Genomic DNA, 26,445 nt, shown 5'->3' on the forward strand with positions numbered 1-26,445 from the left:
ATAACTTTAACTACAGATTCATCCATCTTAGGTTGGGGAGCTCACATAAACAATCTCCAAACCCAGGGTACTTGGACAAAACTCGAAGCAATATTTCAAATCAATTTTCTGGAACTTCGAGCTATACGTTATGCGCTGCATACGTTCAAGGACTGCCTTTCACACAAAACTGTTCTGATCCAAATGGACAACACAGTAGCCATGTGGTACAACAACAAACAGGGAGGTACGGGCTCGTATCTCCTTTGTCAAGAAGCCGCACAGATTTGGAACTGGGCCTTAACACACTCAATGTTTCTCCGGGCCACTTATCAGGCAGGCATTCACAATGTAGTGGCAGATTGCCTCAGTCGTCAGTTCCAACCACACGAGTGGTCCCTGGATCCCTCAGTAGCGACCAGGATATTCCAACGTTGGGGGCAACCAATAATAGACCTCTTTGCATCACACCTGAATCACAAAATGGACAGATTCTGTTCTCTACACAAACAAAAAAACCAGCCAGCCAAAGACGCCTTTGCTCGCCCTTGGAACTCAGGCCTTCTATATGCGTATCCTCTGATACTGCTAATAACCAAAACTCTAGTGAAGCTGCAACAGGGCAAGGGGTCTATGATATTCATTGCCCCGTATTGGCCTCGACAGGTATGGTTCCCCACGCTTCTAGACCTCTCGATCAGAGAACCAATTCGCCTGGGTGTAACTCCCAATCTCATAACTCAGGATCAGGGCAGGTTGCGCCATCCCAACCTTCAATCCCTCTCCCTGACAGCATGGATGTTGAAAGCTTGATTTTACAACCACTCAATCTTTCAACCAATGTATCTCAAGTGCTGATAGCTTCACGAAAACCTTCAACACGAAAGAATTATTCTTCGAAATGGAAAAGGTTTACTTTGTGGTGCAGCCAAAAGAGTATTGATCCTTTCTCCTGCCCCACAACTTCCCTACTAGACTATTTATGCCATCTTTCAGACTCTGGTCTCCAGACATCATCTGTAAGAGTTACATCTAAGTGCAATCTCAGCTTACCATAACAAGATAGGAGATGCACCAATATCCATAAATCCTCTTGTTAGATTTATGAGAGGTTTAATTCACTTAAACCACCGATTCGGCCACCAATCACAGAATGGGACCTGAATCTGGTCTTAACAAGGCTCATGCGTTCTCCCTTTGAACCCATGAATTCCTTTGATCTTAAATTTCTTACATGGAAGACTCTCTTCCTCATAGCCATTACATCGGCTAGAAGAGTTAGTGAGTTACAAGCACTTGTCATGTACTCACCCTATACAAAATTCCTACATGACAGAGTGGTTCTCCGGACACATCCAAAATTCCTCTCCAAGGTAGTTACGGAGTTCCACTTGAACCAATCCATAGTTTTACCTACATTCTTTCCAAGGCCTCATTCTCACGAAGAAGAACGGGCCTTACATACCTTGGACTGTAAACGTGCGCTAGCATATTACTTAGACTGCACTGCAATCCATAGAAAATCAACTCAACTCTTTGTATCTTTTGATCCAAACAAACCGGGTAAAGCAGTGGGTAAACATACTTTATCCAATTGGCTAGCATACAGTTTTGCTATGAAAAAGCAGGCTTTCCTCTCCAAGGGCGAGTAAAGGCACATTCAGTAAGTGCAATGTCAGCCTCAGTAGCACACTACCGTTCAGTGCTAATTCTTGACATATGTAAAGCAGCAACATGGAGTTCTCTTCACACCTTTGCAGCTCATTACTGTTTAGACAAAGGAGGACGACAAGATTCAGCCTATGGACAATCTGTTTTAAAGAACTTGTTTCCAGTTTAATCCCAACTCCTACATCCAACCTGCTGTGATCTTCGGCTGCCTCATTTTCAACAACAATAGTTCACTGTTGCTTCACTACAAAATGACTCAGCCTCTAGCTTGCTAATCACCCATATGTGAGTACTAGTGTCCTGCTTGTCCTGGGATAAAGCAAAATTGCTTACCTTGTAGTAGGTGTTATCCCAGGACAGCAGGATGTAGTCCTCACGAAACCCACCCGCCACCCTGCGGAGTTGGGTCCGATACGTTTTATTATTTTATTTTTTTTGCTAAAGCTTATTGCTACATACGAGACTGAAGAGAGACCCCTGTGGCAGAGAATATCATGGCATGCTGGGCATGCTCAGTGGCCTCACAGGGCCAGTCAAAAGTTTCTAGAAACTTTGACAGAACGTTTTCCGCAATAGGGCTCAATGATGTCACCCATATGTGAGGACTACATCCTGCTGTCCTGGGATAACACCTATTACAAGGTAAGCAATTTTGCTTTATTGTTCCACACAAAGCAGCGTCCACCGTCCCAAGCTTCCGCGTCTTCGGTACCGTCGCTGACGAAGTCACGCCATCGGTCGGATACCAATGACTCTCGGTCGACGTCGAAGTCTACTACTTCACCGTCCTTGGTGCCAGACACAGGTAAGGCTGAGCACAGAGAGAAGCATAGGCATCGCAAGTCCATTCCATCAACGCCAGATGCGCCGGTGCCTTCAATTTTCAAGTCTCTCGTGCCACCGAAGAAGAAGCCCCATGCTGAGGAGCCCCAAACCTCCTCTGACACGGTTGCACCGAGGCGTTCCCTGCCTTCTGTGGGTGTGGCAGCCGAGACTCCACTGGGACCAGTAGACCCTCCGGTGATGCCCTCCATGCCTCCTACTCTGGACCTGGTGTTAGCCGCACCAGATGCTGCAAGAGGCAGTGGTACAGGCCATCCAGGGCCTTCTGAAGCCATCGACGCCGATACTGGTTCCCTTGCCGGCTCTGGAACCAATGCAACTGATGCTTATTCTGCTCCTCGACAGGCTGGACATCCTCATCGGTGCTCTACCAGTGGCACCGGGGAAAGCACCAATACCCCTCGATAGGGGCTTTGTAGATAAGCATAAAGTCAGGTAAGTTTACGACATACTTGATCCAGCTCCCAGGCTATCAGCAGCTGGAATAAGCGCAAGGGGGTGGGCCTGGCTAAAATCTTCCGATTTGTGCCCAGAAGTACAAGACCGCTTAGCGGACCTCCCCCATACGGGGGACAAGCTGGAGAAAAAAAATCCAAGAAACTGTCACACAACTCAAAGATCATAACGAGACGCTGCAGCAGCTTTCCGCAGTACATGCTGACTTCTCTACCTCTTCTAAACGGCCATTCATAAAAGAACTGCTTACAAAGCACGAAAATACTACCTTTCACCAGCTCTGTCTCGTCCATCTAGACCCTATCAAAAGCCTCCACCTCGACAACCTAAGCCTCAGAAAGCACAGCCACCTGTGCAACCTGGTCTTGCTTCGGGGTGTTGACTCCCCCCTAGAGAGCGCTTGTCATCTTCCCCCTCTGCCATCCCTGCCGATCGGCGGCTGGCTCTGCCACTTTACCACCATGTGGGTCCAGTCAGTCGTAGCTCAAGTTTACCATCTAAACTTTCTCTCCATACCGTCGGACTCTCCACCTCTGCTGGGGTGGACTTCCTCTGACCACTCTCAGCTCCTGCAGGGGGAGATAGCTTCCCTCCTGTGAGCCAATGCCATAGAGCCAGTTCCTCCTTTGCAAAGGGGACAGGCTTCTACTCCCGATACTTCTTAATACCAAAAAAAGACAGGAGGCATTCACCCCATATTAGACCTTTGTGCCCTAAACAAACATCTTCGAAGGGAGAAATTCAAGATGGTAACCTTAGGCTCTTTACTCCCTCTTCTCCAACAGGGGAGGATTGGCTTTGCTCTCTAGATCTAAAAGACGCGTACATGCACAAAGCAATTACCCCGTCTCAAGAAAGTACCTCCGGTTCCTCGTCGGAAACCAGCACTTCCAGTACCGAGTACTTCCGTTCGGCCTGGCATCGGCCCCTCATGTCATCACGAAATACCTGGCAGTAGTAGCCGCATACTTAAGACGACTAGGCATTCACGTCTGTCCTTATCCAGACAACTGGTTACTGAGTGCTCAGTCGCCGGAGGCGGTTCTTCACTCCCTCCATCTCACCATGTGGCTTTTACTGTCCTTGGATATCTAATCAATTATCAGAAGTCCAATCTGATTCCGTCTCAATCCCTCTCCTTCATCGGAGCACATCTCGACCCTATCCAAGCAAAAGCTTTCCTTCCCAGGGACCGAGCTCATATGCTGGCAGTGCTTGCATGCACTATAAAGTCTCGCCGAACCACGACTGTGCGTCATGTCTTCGTATTGTTGGGACATATGGCGTCCTCGGTCCATGTTACCCCAATGGCTCAACTTGCCATGCAAGTAACGCAGTGGACATTAAAATCCCAGTGGTCCCAAGCACACCATTCCATGTCCAACATTGTCCATGTCACCAGGCAGCTTCATCTCTCACTGGCTTTGTGGATCCAAGAGTCCCACCTGATGCTTCCACTCTTGGTTGGGGAGCACATGTAAACCACCTGCAAACTCAGGGAACCTGGTCTGCAGCAGAAGTGCAACATCAGATAAACTTTCTGGAGCAATCAGATATGCCCTTCTAGCCTTCCAGGATTGCTTAGCCAACAAGTCATTCCTAATCTAAACAGACAATCAAGTTGCGATGTGGTACATCAACAAGCAGGGGGGGACCGGTTCTTGCCTCCTGTGACAGGAAGTAGCGCAAATTTGGGCCTTAGCTCTCTCTCTCTTTCATTCCATGCTTCTGAGAGCAACCTACCTGGCGGGCGTGGACTATGTTCTAGCGGTCAAACTCAGTCATATTTTCATCCCCACGAGTGGTCCCTGAACCCCCGCGGTGGCTGATCAGATATTTCAGAAGTGGGGGTATCCGAGCATCGACCTCTTTGCATTGGTTCGCAATCGCAAGGTGGAGAACTTCTGCTCCCTACATCGCAGTCAAAAAACTCCACAGAGGGACACCTTCGCCCACTCCTGGGCAACAGGTCACCTGTATGCCTACCCACCACTCCCTCTCATCTGCAAGACTCTAGTGAAGCTAAGCCGGGACAAGGGCTTCATGATTCTCATAGCCCCCTACGGGCCGCGTCAGGTATGGTTTCCCATCCTTCGCGACCTCTCAATCCGTCCACAAATTCGCCTTGGCACGGATCCGTCTCTGATATCTGAGAAGAACGGACAGCTGCGCCATCCCAACCTCCACGCCTTGTTGCTGACAGCTTGCATGTTGAAAGGCTAATTTTGTGGCCTCTCAATCTCTCGGACTCTGTATCCCAGGTCCTGATAGCTTCACGATAGCCTTTTACTAGAAAATCTTATTCTAAATGGAAAAGGTTTTCATTATGGTGTACTTCAAATGAGTTAGATCCCTTTACCTGCCCCACAATGAAGTTTTTAGACTACCACTGGCACCTCTCGGAGTCTGGTCTACAAGCTTCCTCCATTAGAGTACATGTCAGTGCAGTGGCCGCTTTCCATAAGGGTACAGGTGATGTCTATTTTGACACAACCCTTAGTAGTGTGCTTTATGAAGGGCTTGCTGCACCTCAAGCCCCCTCTCTGTCCCCCTGCCCCTGCTTGGGACCTTAATGTAGTATTGGTGCGACTCATGAAACCTCCATTTGAGCCTCTGCATTCCTGCGAGTTACGACATCTCACTTGGAAGGTACTCTTCCTTCTTCCTTTGACGTCCGCTCTCAGGATCAGTGAGCTACAGGCACTGGTTACTTACCCCCCCTTAAACAAAATTTCTTCATGATTGGGTGGTTCTTCGCACTCATCCTAAATTTCTACCGAAAGTCTCTGAGTTTCGTCATACCTTCGTCCACATGCAACCGGAGCCTCCGATAATACGGCCACAAGCTCCACCAGTGGACCTCAACATACCAGGACCCTCTTTGCCCAGGGAAGTGATTCCACCACCCAGAAGCCCCACCTTCGGGGACATGGACAACTCTGAGGATTCAAAAACCCTGGAGGGAAGGGGAACTCCCTCCGGGGACAGAGCCCCACCGAACCATGAGACGCTTCTTCACCAAGGACGAGCTTCCAGACCTGGTCACACACAGCTTGAAGGAGCTTGCTATCCCAGGCACAAGTGCCTCTGGGGAACCTAAGATGAATCCCCTACTATAGGGACTCCGTCAGACCTCCCGTCATTTTCCACTATTACAAGCCATCCAGCAGCTAATTGACCTGGAATGTGATGCCCCGGAGACTACGTTCAAAGGGGGGCGTGCTCTGGCAGCCATGTACCTTCTGGACCCAGCTGCCAAAGATCTCCTGGCGTGTCCGAAGGTGGAATCCATGGTCTGGGCGGTTTCGAAGCACACTACTATCCCAGTGGAGGGAGGAGCCGCACTCAAGGATGCTCAAGACAGACGTCTGGAATCCATCCTCAAACAGTCCTTTGACGTCTCCGCTATGTCTTTACAGATCGCGGCCTGCTGTGCCGTGGTGACACGCGCCTGCTTATCACAGACCAGGAACAACACTCCTGGGGAAGCCCTGGAACCAGCAGTATCATTCCTCACGGATGCCGCTTCTGACCTGGTGTGCACTGCAGCTAGAGTAGTATCGTCAGCCTTGGCAGCCAGAAGACAACTCTGGCTCCGAAGCTGGTCGGCTGACGCATCTTCCAAAACGAGACTCACAAGGATGCCCTTCAAGGGAACGCTCTTGTTCGGAAGCGAACTAAATAAACTAGCCAACAAATGGGGCGAATCCCCACTGCCACGGCAACCGGAGGACATGAATAAGAGAAACCAGCGACCCTTTCCCCCAAACTTCCAGTGGTAGAGGATCACAGCGCTTCAATCCAAACAGAAGCACATATCAAGCGGCCCGCCCCGCAGTCCGGAGCCAGTCCTTTCGGAACAAGCACAACAAAAGGGGAGCCAGCTCCTGTCCAGGCCCTAGCCGCACCCCACAATGATAATCAGCCGACCCATCCAAAGGAAGAAGCCATAGGGGGCAGACTTGCCCTATTCTACCAAAGATGGGTCGAGATAACTAGCCTAGCCATCATTCGAGAGGGATATTATCTGGATTTCCACCACCTCCCTCCGGACAAGTTTGTGGAATCCCGTGCCACGACCCTTCCAAGAGGATGGCAGTGGAAGCTACACTGACCAGATTGCTAGCCTTAGAGGCTATAACACCAGTGCCTGCACAACAAATAAATACTGGAAATTATTCCATCTATTTTATCATTCCCAAGAAAGAAGGCACGTTCAGGACCATCCTGGACCTCAAGTCGGTCAACCACCACCTGAAGATTCCTCGCTTCTGCATGGAAACCCTACGCTCAATAATAAGGGTGATACAACTGGGAGAGTTCCTTACATCCTTGGACCTGTTGGAAGCCTACGTACACATTCCGATCCATCAAGAGCATCAGCATTTTCTACGCTTCACGATTCTGGACCGTCACTACAGTTCCAGGCACTACCATTCGGGTTAGCCACAACACCCCGGACGTTCACCAAGATCACGGTGGTAGTGGCAGCAACACTGAGGAAGGAAGAAGTACTAAGTGGGTCACGGGCAGCCTCCCACCCGGTTCAGACGATTGGCTGATCAGGGCGAAATCCCCAGAGGAAAGCGACCAGGTGACCAACAGAGTCAAAACTCTACTGGAGAGCCTTGGGTGGGTGGTCAACACAAACAAGAGCAGTCTGCAGCCCTCCCAATCTCTAGAATACATGGGAGTCCGGTTCGACACCAAACAGGACAAGGTCATCCTGACACCGACAAGGAGATCGAAATTGATGACCCAGTTGCGAACCCTGTTGAGCAAACTTCGCCCCACAGCATGGGACTACCTACAGGTCCTCGGACTCATGGCATCCACACTAGAAGTAGTGCCATGGGCAAGAGCTTACATGAGACCCCAACAGCGCTCACTACTATCACAATGGAACCCATTGTGCCAGAACTACACCATACGTCTTCAGCTCCCGGACAAAGTTCGGACCCAACTACGATGGTGGCTACAAGAAGGCCATCTGAGCCAGGGAGTGAGACTATCCTCACCATCCTGGATCCTGCTCACCACGGACGCCAGCCTACGAGTATGGGGAACACACTGCCAGGAGCTAACCACCGAGGGGCAATGGAACAAGCTAGAGTCGGGGTGGAACATCAATCGCCTAGAGGCCCGGGCAGTCAGACTAGCCTGCCTACGTATCGGTCACAGACTCCGAGACAAGTCAGTCAGAGTAATGTCAGACACCACCACAACAGTGGCCTACATCAACCGTCAGGGAGGAACCAGAAGCCAACAGTTGTCTCTGGAAATAGAACCCTTAATGTCATGGGCGAAAGTGAATCTTCAAGAGATCTCGGCTGTCCACATGGCCGGGAAAGACAACGTCGCTGCGGATTACCTCAGTAGTGAAAGTCTAGATCCAGGAGAATGGAGGCTGTTGACCATAACATTCCAATTGATAGTAAACCATTGGGGAACACCAACAATGGACCTCCTGGCAAACTGGTCCAACACCCAAGTACCCAGTTTCTTCAGCCGCAGGCGGGAACCCCAGTCCCAGGGAATCGTTTCCCTGGTACAGACCTGGCCACAGGAGTTTCTGATATAAGCCTTCCTGCCGTGGCCCCTATTGGGCGCAATCATCCACAAGATAGAACACCACAGTGGACCAGTACTTCTAGTGGCCCCGGACTGGCCAAGAAGACTATGGTACGCAGACATGCGAAGACTGCTGACAGGGGAGCCCCCTCCCGCTACCTCCACACAGAGACCTGCTCCAACAGGGACCGATCCTCCACAAAGATCCAGCTTGATTCTCTCTTTCGGTCTGGCCATTGAGAGGACTCGCCTGAGGAAGAGCGGATACTCGGGGGCAGTAGTTGACACCCTGCTCTGAGCACGCAAGTTCTCCACATCCCTAACATACATAAGTATTTGGAGAGTATTCAAAGCCTGGTGTGAGGACCGTGACATTGTTCCACACTCAGTCAAAATTCCTGCGATTTTGGAATTCCTGCAGAACGGTCTACAGAAGGGATTGTCTCTCAACTCCATCAAGGTGTACAGGTGGCCGCATTGTCATGCTACGGAACCAAGAGCGAGAGCAGCAGCATAGCCTCTCGCCCGGATGTCTCCCGCTTTCTGAAAGGAGTCAAGCAGATCCAACCACCCCTAAAGTGGCCGGTCCCTCTTTGGAACCTCAACCTGGTCCTAGATTTCTTAGCAGGAGCTTACTTCAGACCTCTTCGCGCCCTGTCTCTTCGACTATTAACATTGAAGACAGCCTTCCTGGTGGCAGTCTGTTTGGCCCGTCATATATCCGAGATACAAACACTGCCCTGCCGGAAGCCGTTCCTCAGGCTCACCCCGGGAACCATCCAGTTACGCACAGTTCCATCATTCCTCCCCAAAGTGGTATCTCACTTCCATCTCAACCAAACCATCTCACTACCATTGCCAGATGAGCATAAGAATTCAGAAGAGTCTCGCAGCCTACACCATCTCAACGTCTGCAGACTCCTAGTCCGATACCTGGAAAGGTCGGAATCCGTACGAAAGATGGACCATCTGTTCGTCCTTCACAGCGGGAAGAAGCAAGGGAAAGCGGCCTCGTGAGCAACCATAGCCCGCTGGATCAAAGAAGTCATCAAGGCGGCTTACGTAGAAGCAGGCAAGCCACCGCCTTTACAAGTCAAGGCCCATTTTACTAGAGCCCAGGCAGTGTCCTGGGCAGAAACCAAGATGCTGTCACCCGCTGAGATCTGCCGGGCGGCGACATGGTTCTCCATCCACACCACTTCCAGGTTTTATCGCCTGGATGTTCAGGCTCGGGAGGACACAGCATTTGCAAGGGCAGTACTAAGTGGGTCACGGGCAGCCTCCCACCCGGTTCAGGAGTAGCTTTTATACATCCCATTGGTCCTGAGTCCATCTGCTACACGCTAGGAAATGGAGAAATTACTTACCTGATAATTTCGTTTTCCTTAGTGTAGACAGCATCCCACCCACGGCTGCCGTTACTCATGGAATTCTCGGATGACATCCCCGAGAGCGAGTGATTCACGGGTAAGCCATGCTTTCCTCCAGCTAGGACACCCATCGTATCAGGTGTCGACGTTTTTCGGTTGAGGGCACTGGCGGTCTCCAGCTATAACCAATTCATCCTGTTCAAATTAATTAAGTTAACCACGTTATAAAGTTAATCAAGTTATTCAAATTATTCAGTCATACATATATCCACAATGCTTTTCGAGGAGAATACTGAAGAGCTGCACTTCCTGCAGGGGTTATATGTACTAGGACTGACGACAGATTGAAATCTGATTCGTCTCCAACTGCTATCAGGATTACACTATACCCATTGGTCCTGAGTCCATCTGTCTACACTAAGGAAACAAAATTATCAGGTAAGTAATTTCTCCATTATGTTTTGTTATACAAGCTTCTTTATTGTCTACATTAGATTATTATATTGCTCTCTATATATAGGTCTGTCGAAATGTCACCTTAGGGCATTGCAGATGTTGATGAATAATGCTGCCTACTTACGGTAGTTTCAGGTTGTCCTTTGCGAGATTATATCTCTCCAGTTTTGTAGTCCCTGCACTAGTTTCTGGTTATTCAGAGGACTAAATTTAAAATTCTGTAGTTAAATTGTCATACTTTGTGTGAGGAACAACCATCTTATCTAAAAGAATTATTGGTCTGGTTTTGTCTATCCCATTCACTACATTCGATTGGTTCTCTCCTTTTATTGGTACCCAGTTACAGGAAACTGTAACTGTGCATTCTCGCAACTCTGTGGAATAACCATCCATTGGAGTTATATCAGGTTTAAGATGATAAACTTTTAGAAAGCTTTTAAAAGTAATTTATTTTATGAAGCTTTTATGTCTATTTAGTGAAGATTAACTGTTATATTTATGTATTTAATGTTTTTGTGTGAACAATGTTTTATTGCTATATTTATAATCCGCCTAGAAGTTGTGCTGGCAACAGGCAGAATGTTATTGCAAATAAATAAATATACTACCCTAAACTTAGATTTTGCATGGAACTTAGATTTGCATGGAAACGCCCCTTTTATAAGACATGGCTCTTCAAACAGCCATACCCAGAATAGACCTTGTCCTACCCTGACACCGCATTTTATCTCCTTGTAAATAGTCATTTTTCCTTGTACAGCATATATAGTTACTTTTCCCTGTACAGTATTTTATCACCTTGTATAAAAAATTACTTCTCCGTGTTTCTTTTGACACAGCGTTCTGTGTCCCTTGATTTCTCCTGTTCTCCCCTCCCTTGTTATTTGTAACTTTGTTAACTTTAAGTTCTCTGTAAGCCGATATGATGTACACACGAATACCGGTATATAAAAACTGTAAAATAAATAAAATACAAATTTTCTACAACAGTTGTTTAAAAACTAAATTCAGATTTCTGTCGTGGTCTCTGAATTTCATATAAATCAGTCCATTGTTTTACCAGCATTCTTTTCAAGACCACATGCTAGCAAAGGTAGACAAGCTCTCTATGCTTTGGATTGCAGAAGAGCTGCTTTGTTATATTCAGATAAAACAAAATCTTACAGGAAGTCTTTCCAACTGTTTATCACCTACAACCAGGGCCAGTGCCAAAGGTATTAGGCACCCTAGGTGAAACTTACATCCTGCCACCCTCCCCCATCACAGCCTCTCCATATACAATTAAAAATTATACATTTATAAAAATAGATTTTACATGGACATTTAGGGGTAGATTTAAAAAAAAATATGCTCGTACATCCATTTGCGCACATGTGGACGTGCGATTTTATAACATGTGCACACCGGCGTGTGCATGTTATAAAATTGGGGGCGGTGCGCACAAGGGGGGGTTGAAAATTGCAGTTTATGCGCAGCAACAAGTTCAAGCCTCCCCCAGTTCCCTCCCCTACCTACCCTCATTCCCTCTTCTCCTCTCCTCCCCAACCCCTTAGAAGGCCTTTTTTTTTTCTTGTTTTAGAACTTACGCCAGCTCAGGAGCTGGCATAAGATGTGCGCACCAGCAGGCGATCCCCTGGCACAGTGGCAAATGGCTGCTGTACCGGCTGCCTCCAACTCCACCCCTCCCCACCCCCAGACCGCCCCTTTTCTTCGGCCTGGCTCTTGCGTGCGTAACCCCAGTTTTTAACGCACGCCGGGCATTTAAAATTGGGCCGTTAAAATACAGTCTTCTGGGGTAAAAATATCTTACAAGTATATTATACTACTACTCGGGACTTCAATTTTTCTTGAGGCTGCTGCGGGAGCTGATGCGGCTCTGGGGGCGGAGGCACTGTTGCTGCTGCTGCATGTGCACTCAAACACTGATGCCTCTTTCTGCAATGGCCTAGGGATGCACTGATCTTTCTTCTGCTTCTGGTTGTGACTGCATGGCTTCTCCTTTTTCCCACCCACATGGACCTACCACTACTTCTTCTGGGCCATGCAAATGGGAAGAAGGAAAGCCATGCAGTTGCCACCCTCAGACCTGTGGCATTCTAGATGGCAGCCTAGTACTTCCGCCAGCCCTGCCTACAACCTAGTAAAGCAGGGCTTCTCAGCTATAAAATAACTTTTTCAACTTGGATCTCTGTATATCTTGTTGTTGTAATCAGGGCAACATCTTCAGAATAAAGTGAAGGCCTGTCATGTCAGAGCCACAGCAACTTCCTTAGCTCATTTTGGCATATGCAAAGCAGCTACCTGGTCTTCCATCCATACTTTTACTGCTTATTACTGCCTAGAAAATGCGTCACATAAAGATGGCAGATTTAGTAAACAGTTTTAAAAAACCTTTTGAACTCATTTCCTTCAACTCTTACCCTCCAGCCTCTTGCTAATATATGGGTTGCATACTTCTCAAAGAATATTTAAAACTAGCTGTACCCGGCCACACGTTGCTGTGGCTCAGTCTGGTTAAATGGAAAAGAAAGAAAGAGAGCGCATGTTTCGAATATGGTTAATTTCACAATGCTTGTGGGTATACAATATTTTTTGTTGTTACATTGTCTGTGCAGATATAGAGATTGTCTGGTTTGCCACCTCTAGAACACGCAAATATAATTGTCCATGTGAGAAGCAATCCGTGTCTAGATGTAAACCGCATAATTCTAGAAATGAAAAAGAATGAAAAAAGAAAAAACATAAACTATACTCACTAAATGAACGGTATGGTAAACGAGACAGCTCAATTCAACGCAATGTCACACGAAATAATTAAATCAAAATGAAAATAAATCGAAATTTATGAAAATTCAATTTAACAGTGCAATCGGAAACATTGAAATGGAATCGTAAAATATTTAGTCCAAGCCATTAAGCCAGTTAAAACGGGCAAGATTTTTGTCTCCTCTCCTCCTATGTCTTTGCTCTGCTCCGCCCCCCCCCCAGCACCACGAAGGGCCAGAGGCGTCGGCGGTGGTAGGAGCTGCAGCGGTGACCGAGGGGGATCTCGCAAGGCATAATGGTCCTGCCATCCCAACTCCCTCCCCCCTTCCCCGGAGGCGGAGGGACAGGTTCAGACCCCTTTCACTCTATCCTTACAGGTCCCAACTCCTTTGCTCTCCCATTCCCCTCTACACTGAACCCTTCCACTGTAACCTATATGTGGAGAGCTGGGGGGGGGGGGGGGTAGAGAATCTCTCTCTCATACAGCCCCCTACATAGGTTTCCCCTCTCTCTCTTGCACATACTCTCCCTCTGTCCCTCACAGATGCACACCCAATCCCTCTCATACACATACACAATCCCTCACGTAGTCTCCCTCTCTCTCTGGCACTCATACTCGCCTTCAGCGCACATTACCACACTTCTCTCTCACACAGTTAAAATGGGCGGGATTTTTGTCCCCTCCTCACCTAAGTCTTTGCTCTGCACTCGCAACAGCTTGCAAAGTTCCCACGCCAGTTGTGTCTGGGGGGGGAGAGGAAAACACTCGCAAAGGGCAGGCGGCAGGCACTTCAACAGATTTGGGACACGTTGCCTAGCTTACTTTGCTCTTTCTGGCAGACCTGTGGCTTTAAGAAATCCGATCGGGGGCTTGAGAGGGAGGAGGGGAGCAGGGCTCTGGCTGAGACCCACGGGCGGGCTGACAGCACTGCCCCCCCCCCCTGCATTTGCAGGATATTTACTTGGCTTCTCCTTATCTGCAGGACTCAGGGGCAGGGGAGGAGGGCAAGCTGTTCTCTGTTCAGCTCTTTGTGCTTTGGCTGCTGCAGGCTGCAGCTGCTTGTGATCTCTTCACAGCCGCTTTCTACTGCATTTGCTCCGGCCGTCCCAACTCCCTCCCCCCTTTGCCCGGCGGTGGACGGACTGGCTCGGCGACTCTTCTAACCTTTCCTCCTCCTGTGTGTAACTGTCTGGCAGTCCCTACTCCCTCCCCCCTTCCCCAGCGGGGGAGGAACGGGCTGAGCCGTTTCTCGGAGTGGCGACTCGTCTGCCCTTTCCTCTTCCCCTCTGTGACACCCAGCACGTAGCGCAGAGCTCAATGGTCCACACATGCGCGGTAGAGCTGCTGTCTACTGTGCATTTGCGGGCCGTGGGTCAGAGCCCATTTATATTGTAGATAGCGTGTGTTGCTTGTACGTCCAACAGATGGCGCTGTTTTCCCAAAAAAGCATGTTTTCACCCGTCACAGGTGTGACATCTATATAATATAGGTATATAAAAACATGCGCGTATTCGAATGCAACGTTGTGTCAAAATTTCAAAGCAATCGGTGAAGAACTTTCGGAGATTTAAGATTTTTAACAAACGAACATTTACATTTTATTTATTTAGAAGATGTAACCAAGATTTCCATACCACCCTCAGTTTAGGAGTCCCCACCATCTAGCAGAAGTTCCTCCATTGATATGAACAATCTAGACAGAGACTGGTCTGCTCTTCCATCCTGCACCTCATCAAGTGTGTGTTTGTTTTTCTGGGGTGGGTGTTCAGTTTAAATTTTACTTTATTATTACTTATAAACAATATGAAATGAATACATCCAATAATCAATACATAACAGAGTTAACAATACTGTTAGTTTCATTCCACCCCTCCCAACCCCTTCAACAGTATTGAATAAATTTAATATGATTGATGTCAATACAATCAATCCCTTGCAAGGTATAAAGTAATCTGTTATGTCCATTATGGATGAAGCAGTGGTTAGCCAACCCATGGAAGTTACGTTAAAACAGCATATTAGGCCACACCATTTATATGCCATTTATACATGAAGAGTAAATACAAAAATATGACAGCGCATGTACTCATTCAGGGCCGGGCATTCTTCCATCTAACAAAATGAACTCATTTCCAATTTTGTTATGGAATGTCTCTTAATAGCAGTAATTTTGCTTAAATTATAAACACTTTATAAGCGTTTGAGTACATTGGATATTGTCAGAGCTTCTTTTGATTGATTGATTGATTGATTTATTTAGCGCTTTTATATACCGAGGTTCTAGTAACAAAGTTACTAATCACTTCGGTTTACATATAACATTGAAAAGCTATCTCACAGTGAGTAGCATAAATGATCTGCTGTGCTATTGGAGTAAGGATATTCAAAAGAGTAGATTTGGGGGATGGATTCGGTTCTAAACTGGTCATCTTCCCATCTCAAATTGAGCAATAATAAACCTCCCTGATGGATCACTAAAGCTCATTTTAAATTGACATGTAAAATCTTTTGCAAACAAAAGTCCCACTCCCAAATATTTTTCATCCTTGAAAGTAGCAGCAAAGAATCTGGATAATCATTGATCATTAAATATTCATTTTGCTTTTTTTAAGTGAGTTTCTTGTACCAGTACAATAGATGCCTGTAACATCCTCATTTCCTTAGTAAGCAGCTGACATTTGCAAAAGGAATTTAACCCCTGCATATTAAGTGAAATATGAAATTTAACTATTTTATATGCAATACTGATTTTCCAGCTCAACATACAAATACTTCCCAGCTCATTCCAATTCCTGACTCTCCCAAATACAACTCCCTAATGCATTATCTTAAACAATATGCTCACCAGCATTTGCATCACAAACCTTAATTCAGTTCTCCTGCTACCCCTTCATTCCTCCCCACCCCATCCCTCTTCTAAGTGATCTACCAGTATTCTGCAAAATCTTTTTAAATGTGTAAATAAAAAAAAAGAAAATTGGTCCAATCATAACCTCTACCTGCACATGCCCATTCTGGTGGGGTTGTCTGGGAAATCACATTCAGGGTCTGAAGGGGAAAACTTGCAGCTTGGGTGTTTCCCTATGTGTGACTGATTTTCCGGCTTGTCCTTAAAAATATTTGCCTACTTCAGCTGTAAAATGAAAGCAGTAGCCGGAGCATTTGGATATTCTGGTAGTACTATAACTAGTATCTAGTCTCCTGCGTGTGTTCTCACCAAGATTCTGGACATTGCCTGGCCTGAATTCTGAACATGCAAGCAGTGGCGATCCTTCATCCTTTCCCCCAGTAAGAAAATTCTTCTTTATAAGATATCTTCCATCTTCTTTTAAAACCTTGACTGTTGAGAGAATCAGACTAAAAGATATTTTGTGTATAGTAGTGTAGCCTTTCGTGTGAAAGAACAACCATGTAGCAGACCTCACTTAGAGATTGGAGCCTTTACATGTTTAATAGTACTTCTTTTTGAGGAATCCTTTCCTTTGGCTAGAGAAGATCAGGATAAAGTCATATCCCACAAATCTCAGAGGGTAGAGATAGGCATTTATCAACAAATAAAAGGGACCACCATGGTGCTACAATGGCACCCAGTTTAGCCTGTTTGTACGTGAGCAAATTTGAGGAGGATTTCATTTACCCTTCCTCATGGTCACTCTTCATTTTTTCATGGCATCGTTACATAGACGACATTTTTTTGATTTGGACAGGGACGGATATTCAATTTTTCTTATTTTTAGACTGGCTTAATAGCTGTAATGATCATTTAAAATTAAATTATTCAATTGACCCAACTAAAATTTCTTTTCTAGGTGTGCACGTCGTCATTCAAGTTGGTTCTTTTACAACATCCATTTTTCGCAAATGTACGGACCGTAACACTTTATTAAGGTTTGACAGCCATCATCCATCAGCTTTAAGAATGAACATTCCTGCTGGTCAATTGCTCAGACTTGGATGTATTTCAAGCTAAGCAGATGCTTCTTTGGTTTAGGGAGAGAGAGGGTACCCTCAACGTGTCCTTCATAGAGCATTTAAGAGAGCTCTCTACGTATATCGTATTTTGTTATTCATCCCTCAAGCTAAAATGTCTGACCCATGTGTTAATTGCATTTTACCCTTTTCAACTCCTGTAAATAACATTACTGAAATCATAAAACGTCATTGGTCCATGTTAGCTCTACATAAGGTTTTTGACTGTCCCTTACGTTTTTCTTTCTGCCATGGCAGAAATCTTAAGGATATTTTAGTTCACTCACATTTTCAAGATCCCTCGTTGTCAAGCTTACAAAATCCCTCTGGCCACCAACCATGCGGACACTGCACTGTTTGCTCTCATGTCGTACCTACATTAACCTTTGAACATCCCACCTCACATAAAAAATTCCACCTAAATTTTTCTATAACATGTCACTCCCAGGGAGTAATTTATGTGATTCTGTGCCTGTGCCTGTGCTCTAAACTTTACGTGGGGAAAACCACCCGGCTGATTCGGACATGCATTGTGGAACATCGTTCAAACAGAACCAGTCAGGAGACAGGTCCTTTAGTCACACATTGGCTCACATCTGGGCATTCGGAAAGTGATCTTAAATGCTTTGTCATTGACGTGTTGCTCCCACCGTCTCGGGGAGGCAACTTCTCCGAGATGTTGATTCGCAGAGAGCAGAAGTGGATTTTTTAACTTGACTGTCTCCATCTGAAGGATGGTTTCTTACTGTTACATGTTTTATTCTCTGATTTTTTTTTTTACTTTTATTTTCTAATTTTTTGTTTTACTGTCTTCTGATTGGCTGCCTTAGTCGGTCTCACCAGTCTCCTATTGGTTCGGTTTCTTCGCGCCAAACTGTTCCCTTTAAACGCTGGGTTTTGTCTTTTCTGTCTGCTCTCCTTGCCTTGTCAGCTTCGTGAATGTTACTCTGCATCTAAGGTATGCTTCATTGGCACAATTTTGAAAATGTATGCCATTTGTTGCGATCCTACCCTTATGAATATTTACACATGTATTGTTTCAGTTTCAAAGAATTTAACTTGTTCCTCCCGATGCAGCCTCCGGGCGAAACATGGGGTCCGTGTTGGGGGACCATAAAGAGAACTGTTATGCTTGACAATTGAGCAATGGAGTTGCCGCTTTGAATAAAAGGAAACTTTGTTTTCTCTACATATAATTATTAAGCTCTGGACCTCTTAATTCTTCCTGCGTCTCCTTTGGTATTTGATATTGATTATTTGGAGTGCATATTCCTGGCTCCACATCTTTGTGATTACAGAAATTTATAACCAGGTGCATTTTTCTATTAAAAACAAACAATGTATTTGCATGGCATGCAAAAGAACTAATTGCATACTAGGCAATGTCGGTGCATTACATTCTTTCAATAAATTTAAATACAAAACACAAAAATGAAATCCTATACTTTTGGAGGAGGAGAATAAATCAAAATGAAGTACCAATGGTTTTCAAAGCAGTACATAATGTAGGAGAATATTAGAGAAACTTTCAAAAGGTGCACATTGGTTAAAAAATCAGAACAGGACTAAACCATTAATAGGAGAATCGCAGGAAATTAATCTGGAGAATACTTATTAGAAAATGAATTCACAATTCATGTTTTAGTCTCCAGACAAATGTGTGCAATGTCTCTTGTTAAGATGGCAGGAAAAATTTGATCCAGCTTTTTCAAAGCACATTAGAACATCTCATGCACCCTCTTTTCCAGTCCAATCACAAAATTTAAATGCTCAGTCAAGAAAATATAACAGATCAGCCAATTTAAATGTAATGTTTTCATACCCATTGTACAATCCAGAAAATACTTCAGATCATCACAGAAGAAAGACATCACAAAAAAGCTGTCCACTTTCTCTGTTTTAAGTCCATTGGTCTAAAGACAATTAGAAAATGTCTACTGTTCCTCCCTCCTAGATAGAAGCAAAATGAGAACACTTGCCTCCAAAATTAATTAATATCTTCTTGGTTTAAAAAAAAAATCTATTCTTGTCCAGAGACCATACAAAATCAATCTTGAGCAATCAGAGCTTCCAAATGCCATTTTTTGTACAATTTGATATTTCATTATATGCATATTTTTTGGGGATGTTTTCTCTTCCCTGCAGAAAACAGGACTACAAGGACACTGAATATATGAAGTATGTAGTAAAACATAACATAAGATATGCCATATTGGGTCAGACCAAGAGTCCATCAAGCCCAGCATCCTGTTTCCAACAGAGGCCAAACCAGGCCACAAGAACCTGGCAATTACTAAAACACTAAGAAGATCCCATGCTACTGATTCAATTAATAGCAGTGGCTATTCCTTAAGTAAACTTGATTAATAGCCGTTAATGGACTTCTCCAAGAACTTATCCAAACCTTTTTTGAACCCAGCTACACTAACTCAACTAACCACATCCTCTAGCAACAAATTCCAGAGCTTTATTGTGCGTTGAGTGAAAAAGAATTTTCTCCGATTAGTCCCACGCTACTAAAGCTGTGATAACAAGAAGTGGTTATCCTTTATTGATTAATAGAAGTTTATGGCCTTCTCCAGGAACATATCCAAACCTTTTTTTAAACCCAGCTACACTAACTGCCTTAGCCACATCCTCTGACAATGAATTCCAGAGCTTGACTGTGTGTTGAGTGAAAAATAATTTTCTTTGAATTGTTTTAAATGTGCTACTTATTAATTTCATGGAGTGCCCCCTAGTCCTTCTATTAATTGAAAGAGTAAATAACTGCTTCACATTTACCCAATCAAGACCTTTCATGATTTTGAGGAACTCTATCATAGCCCCTCAGCCGTCTCTTCTCCAAGCTGAACAGTCCTATCCTCTTTAGCCTTTCCTCATAGGGGAGCCATTCCATGCTCTTTATCATTATGGTCTCCCTTTACTGTACTTTCTCCAGTGCAACTATATTTTTTTGAGATGTGGCGAACAGATTTGCACACAGTATTCAAGGTGCAGTCTTGCCATGGAGCAATCCAGAGGCATTATGACATCCACCGTTTTATTCGCCATTCCCTTCCTAATAATTCCTAACATTGTTTGTTTGCTTTTTTGACCACCACAGCAAACTGAGCTGATGATTTCAATGTATTATCCACTATGACACCTAGATTTCTTTCCTGCGTGGTTGCTCCTAATATGGAACTTAACATCATGTAACTACCGCAAGGGTTATTTTTCCCTATATGCATCACCTTGCACTTGTCCACATTAAATTTCATCTGCCATTTGGATGCCCAATCTTCTAGTCTCAGAAGTTCCTCCTGCAATTTATCACAATCCACTTGTGATTTAACTATGAATAATTCTATGTCAACTGCAAATTTGATCACCTCACTCATCTTACTCCTTTCCTGGTCATTTATAATTATATTAAAAAGCACCTGTCAGTGCTTTTTAATCAGTGAGGCACTCCACTGTTTACCTTTTTCCACTGTGAAAACAGACCATTTATTCCTACTCTGTTTCCTGTCTTTTAACCAGTTTGCAATGCACAAAAGGACATCGCCTCCTATTCCTTGACCTTTTAGTTTTCTTGGAAGCCTCACATGAGGGTCTTTGTCAAACACCTTCTGAAAATTAAAATATACCACACCTGCCAATTCACATGTTTATTCACCTCTTTAAAAAAATGTAGCAGATTTGTGAGGCAAGACTTCCCTTCGGTAAATCCATGCTGGCTGTGTCCCATTAAATCATGTCTATCTAAATTTTCTGTGATTTTATTCTTTATAACAACTTCCATGATTTTTCCCAGTACTGAAGTGAGGCTCTCATCAGTCTATAGTTTGCCGGATCACCTCTGGAGCCCTTTTTAAATATCAAGATTACATTGGCCACCTTCCAGTCTTCAGGTCCAATGGATGATTTTAATGATAAATTATTAATTACTTGTAATAAGTATGAAATCTCATTTTTAGTTCCTTCAGAACACTGAGGTTTATACCATTTGGTCCAAGCGATTTACTACTCTTCGGTTTGTCAATCTAGCCTACTACTTCTTCCATGTTCACTGTGATTTTGTTCAGTTCAAATGAATCTTCACCCTTGAAAACTGTCTCTGGAATGAGCACCTCCTCAACATCCTCATCCATTAACACTGAAGCAAATAATTAATTTAGAGGCCGATGCACTATAAAGCACGGAAAGCAGTCACTGAAAAGTCAGCGCCTGCTTTCCTAATGTGCGCATGGCACCCGCAAGGGGGGCGCCATGCAATACTCAAAATTAGGGGGTTGCGCTAGAGTCGCTTGCTAACGCGACCCCACCGCGCGGCTGCCAGTTATGAAGACCACCGGTAAACTCAGCATCTTGTTTTCATAAACGGCCGTCTGCCAATAATGAAAATGGCTGCCGATGAACTCTGCATCCGTTTTCATTACTGGCAGACAACTGGTTCCGAAAACCCGTGCCAAGTTTACTTGTGTCGGTCTTCATAACTCGGCAGTCTGCCGAGTTATTTATTTTTTAATTTTTTACATAAAAAAAGAAGTACAGAAAAGCATTTTTTCTGCTTTTCTGTATTTTTTTTTTTTTTTACCTGCGCTCAGCTATTAACGCCTGCTCCATGCAGGCTTTAACAGCTGAGTGTGCATCTGAGACGCACATTTATTTTTTTGCATGTGGAATGAATGAGTAATAGGCTCATTCACATGCAGTTGCATGTGATGAGCGCTATTACATTCACTCCATGTCTGATGCAGGTTAAATAGGCGCTAATCCCCCTATTGCATTAGGGGGTGGATTAGCGCTTATTTAACCCGTCTGCCCCTTAGTCTTTCCACAATGATTTTATCTTCCCTAAGTTACCCTTTAACTCCTCGATCATCTAGTGGTCCAACCAACTCCCTTGCAGGTTTCCTGCTTCGGATATATTTTTTAAAGTTTTTATTACGAGTTTTTGCCTCTATGGCCAACTTCTTTTTAAATTCTCTTTTAGCCTGTCTTATCATTGTTTAACATTTAACTTGCCAATGCTTATATTTTTTCCTATTTTCTTCTGATGGATCCTTCTTCCAGTTTTTGAAGGAAGATCTTTTGGCTACAATAGCCTCTTTCACCTCACCTTTTAACCATGCCGGCAATCATTTGGCCTTCTTTCCACCCTTCTTAATGAGTGGCATTCGTCTGTACTGCGCTTCTAAGATGGTATTTTTTAACAATGTCCACCTGTTGCACACTCTTAACCTTTTGTAGTTGCACCTTTCACTTTTTTAACTACTATTTACATTTTATAAAAGTTCCCCTTTTGAAAGTTTAGTGCTAGAACCATGAATTTACTTATTCCCCCTTCCAGTCATTAATTCAAACTTGATCATGTTATGATCACTATTTCTAAGCGGCCCCACCACTGTTACCTCTCTCACCAAATTCTGTGCTCCACTAAGAATTAGATCTAAAATAGCTCCACTTCTTGTTGGTTCTTGAATCAGTCTGTCTGTTTATATATATATATTTATATATATTTATTTATTTATAAATAAAATCTTTTCTATACCGTCATTTAGTAATGTACGGTCACAACGGTTTACATAGAGGCACATATATTTAGTTTGGTCACAAAAAGTATCTCTGAAAGTGCCATTATAGTGTCGGTACATGTTTATATAATATAAGGTATAAGATAGGTGACATGGATCTAGTCAATTTATATGATTAATAGGGTAATCATACAAGTATTGTGCTTAAACCGGAGTTCTCTAACATTATCTTTTGAGTAAAAAAATAAAAGAATTGAGACCATGCATCTAGGTAACATTGTTCTGGGTTTCTTATTCTCCGTTCTCATTGTAAAATTCTCCGTTCTCATTGTAAAATGCTTTCCTGAATAACCATATGTAGCATGTCCTGAAGTCCTGATGTTATATTTACCCAGGCAATATTGGGGTAATCGAAATCTCCCATTATTACTGCATTACCAACTTGGTTAGCTTCCCTAATTTCTCATAGCATGTCATTGTCCATTTCATCGTTTTGGACAGGTGGACGGTCGTATACTCTTCCCCAATATGCAAGGGATTTCTATCCATAAAGATTTGATTGTGCATTTAGTTTCTTGCTTGATCTTTATCCTGTTGGACTTTATGCCATCCCGGACATAAAGCGCCACCCCCCTTTCTATCATTGTGATATAATTTGTACCCTGGTACAGCACTAGCCCAATAATTATCCTCCTTCCACTATGTCTCTGAATTTCCAGTTGTCTATTTCATCATTCACTGCTATACATCTTACTTCTTAGACTTCTGGCATTGGCATACAAACATTTCAAAGTGTGTTTTTTGTTTGTATTAACATTCTGCTTTTCAATTGACAAGGGATCATTTGGAATCTTTTAGCTCAGGTGAGTCTTTACTTATAGGCACATGGACTACTATTCCTTTTATTGGAACCTCTCTGTTGGGATGCTCTAATTGTACTGCTTCATTAGTATCCTTCGAAGATACCTCCCTCCAAACTATGGGCTGCTGAGCAACTGTCTGCTTTCTCCTTCGTTGTAGTTTAAAAGCTGCTCTATACCTCTTCCTTGCACCATCGTCTCATCCATACGTCAAGTCTCTGGAGCTCTGCCTGCCTCTGGGACCTGCACGAAGAAAAGGAAGCATTTCAGAGAATGCAACCCTAGAGATTTTGGATTTCAGCTTTCTACCTAAGCTTTTTCCTACCTTCTGGCTTTCTTTTTATAAGAAACACAGGCACACACACACCTTTTTAAGTTCTAAAATTTCCCAAAGCAATACTTACTGATTCTCTTCAGCCACCACAAAGATGATCCCCTCCACTCAGTGCTCCCACTGGATTATGTGTATTCAGTACTGGTATGTGTCTTGGGGGTGGGGGAAGACTCAGTAGACAAAGGTAATGAGAAGACTGTAGTTACCATATTTGAAATGTGTTCAGTACTAGATGAAGATGAATTTTTGAATTTTTGTCCCTGTTGGCAAAAATTGGTTTATGTTTGAACCAGCATTGGTCAGTGTTAAGAAATGATTTGGCCAACTGTTAGAACATGAGAAAATTTTAATAAAATGTAGGTCATATGTTTTGGATTATTTCTCTTCAGTGATGCTAGTAAACATTTTTAATTAAACTTTTTAAATGCCCTCTTGATAATGTGAGCAGATAACCTGCAAAACATATGTACCTAATTTCTTAGCCTCCTGGTAATGCTCTGAGTGGTTACAGCTTATCAATTTGTTGATTTGTGTAATATTTAAGTAAACAAGGTAAGCTATGTATATTTGTCATATTCTGATTTCTTTTCTTATTTCTTTTGTAGTTATGCTTACTTGGAGAAATTTATGACCTTTCAGATGTCTCTTCGAAGGGAAGATGTGTGGCTTCCTCTCATGTCTTACAGGAATTCTTTACTAGCGGGAGGTGATGATGATACTATGTCAGTTATTAGTGGAATGAGCGGCCGTGGATCTACAGTGAGGAGTAAGAAGACAAAACCAGCAACAGGAAAGCGGAAATTACCTGAGGGTAAATTGTGTTCATTGTTATTTTATTCAGTGTAAATAAATAGTACATATTGCAACACTGAGGAATTTAAAAAAAAAATCCAAATGTTAACATTAATTTATACATTTTGTATACCGTCATTACAAAAGAAGATCACAATGGTTTACAAAAGCAACATTCATATTATAGATTAACATATTAACTCAAGGTTCATAAAGTAATTTGTGCTACATGATTACTTTTTCAATAGTCTTCATACATTAGTCAGAGAGTTGTTTTAGGATACTTTATATCACTCATTCCTGGTCATTCATTCTTCAAGCATTGACTACATTTTTTAATATAGTAGTTCTCTGCATGGTGATATAGTATGTTAGATCGTATCCATTTTTTAAGAACCATGTTTTCAGCTCACGTTTGAACCTCTTTCTTTCTGTTAACAGATGTAGCAACTCCGGTAGAGAATTCCATATTTTGAGGTCTGCTATGTCTCTTATTTGCGTTAGATGTGTATTTCTACAGTCCATTATTTTGCGATCTTAGTGTTCGCTGTGGTGTTTATGGTTGGAGATTCACACCTGTTAAGCAGGTGTTTCTGTCATCGATGATCTGTCATCGATGATAAAAATTAGTGTTAATATTTTATACTGGATTAGTGTTAATATTTTATACTGGATTCTAGCTTGTATTGGCACGAGCGCTATCAGTGATGGGGGTGATGTGATGTCAAATTTCCTTGCCCCTAATAGAAATCTTGCAGAGGCATTTTGTAGCAACTGTAATGGTTTTAGAAGTCCTGAAGAAAGGCCTAGTAATAGGGAGTTGCAGTAATCTATATTTGAGAAAATTAGTGTTTGTAATATAGTACGGAAGTCCTGAAATGTTAGTAATGGTTTCAACCGATGTATTCTCAGTTTGGAGTATCCTGTTTTAATTAATTTGTTTATGTGCTTTTTCATTGTGGTGTTCTCAGCAATCTACATTACTAGGTCTCGTAAATGTTCAGAGGGTATAATCTGAAAATTACCCAGGTTACAGAGCGGCAGTAGCCACAGAGGCATTCACGGAGCGGGATGCCAGTGGCCAGTAGTTGTTCCACCTTCAGGCAGCAAAATACTGCACGGAGCGGCAGTAGCCACAGAGGCATTCACGGAGCGGGATGCCAGTGGTTTGTGTTCCACCTTCACGGAGCGGAAGGTTGGAGGGCTGCCATCTCCAAAAAAACAAAAAAACAAAAACAAAAAACAAACAAACAAAACAGAGGTGGGTAAGAGTATGGGGCAGGGGTGTGGCCGTTTATTGCGGCAGTTGCTACCCCTGATTGAGCTGGATGTTCATTGGGATGTGGATACGGCACTGCTCTCTGCATTGGTGGAGGGGTGGAAGGGAATTGGGGCCGGAGGGTGCTGGAAGCCAATAGTGACGGGGGAGGGGGAGAAAAAAAGGGGGGGGGGGGAAGATTAAAAAAAAAAAATGGATAAACTGCGTAGCTTGCTGGGCAGACTGGATGGGCCGTTTGGTCTTCTTCTGCCGTCATTTCTATGTTTCTATATGTCAAGGGGTGGCGTTTTAACTGTGGAGGAGTTTCTCTTTAGCCATACAATTTCAGTTTTATTTGTGTATAGTGTTAGTTAAAGCTTTGTCAGTTCATGCTGTGTTGCCTTCATGTGTGTTGATGCTGTATTTTCAATTGATTTGGTATAAGGGATGTAGAACTGTATGTCATCTGCATATATGAAGGAGTTGATTCCTAGTTTTGCTAGTAGTGTACACCTAAAGGAAGCATATAAATGTTGAAAAGCGTGGCCAATAGTGTGACCCCTGAGGGGACACCTGTATCGATAGGGCATATGTCAG

At 43.8% G+C, this 26,445-nt stretch overlaps 1 protein-coding gene across 1 annotated transcript in view; it reads left to right on the forward strand.

Annotated features, from left to right (window-relative positions):
* STAG2 (stromal antigen 2) overlaps nucleotides 1-26,445 on the forward strand; it is a 1,172,735-nt gene that overhangs the window by 1,038,798 nt on the left and 107,492 nt on the right. Inside the window, 1 exon segment of the mRNA XM_029607875.1 lies at nucleotides 24,404-24,609. Coding sequence (XP_029463735.1) covers nucleotides 24,404-24,609 — 206 coding nt within the window.

This window comes from Rhinatrema bivittatum, chromosome 6 (genome assembly GCF_901001135.1).
Source record: "Rhinatrema bivittatum chromosome 6, aRhiBiv1.1, whole genome shotgun sequence".
Lineage (NCBI taxonomy): Eukaryota > Metazoa > Chordata > Amphibia > Gymnophiona > Rhinatrematidae > Rhinatrema > Rhinatrema bivittatum.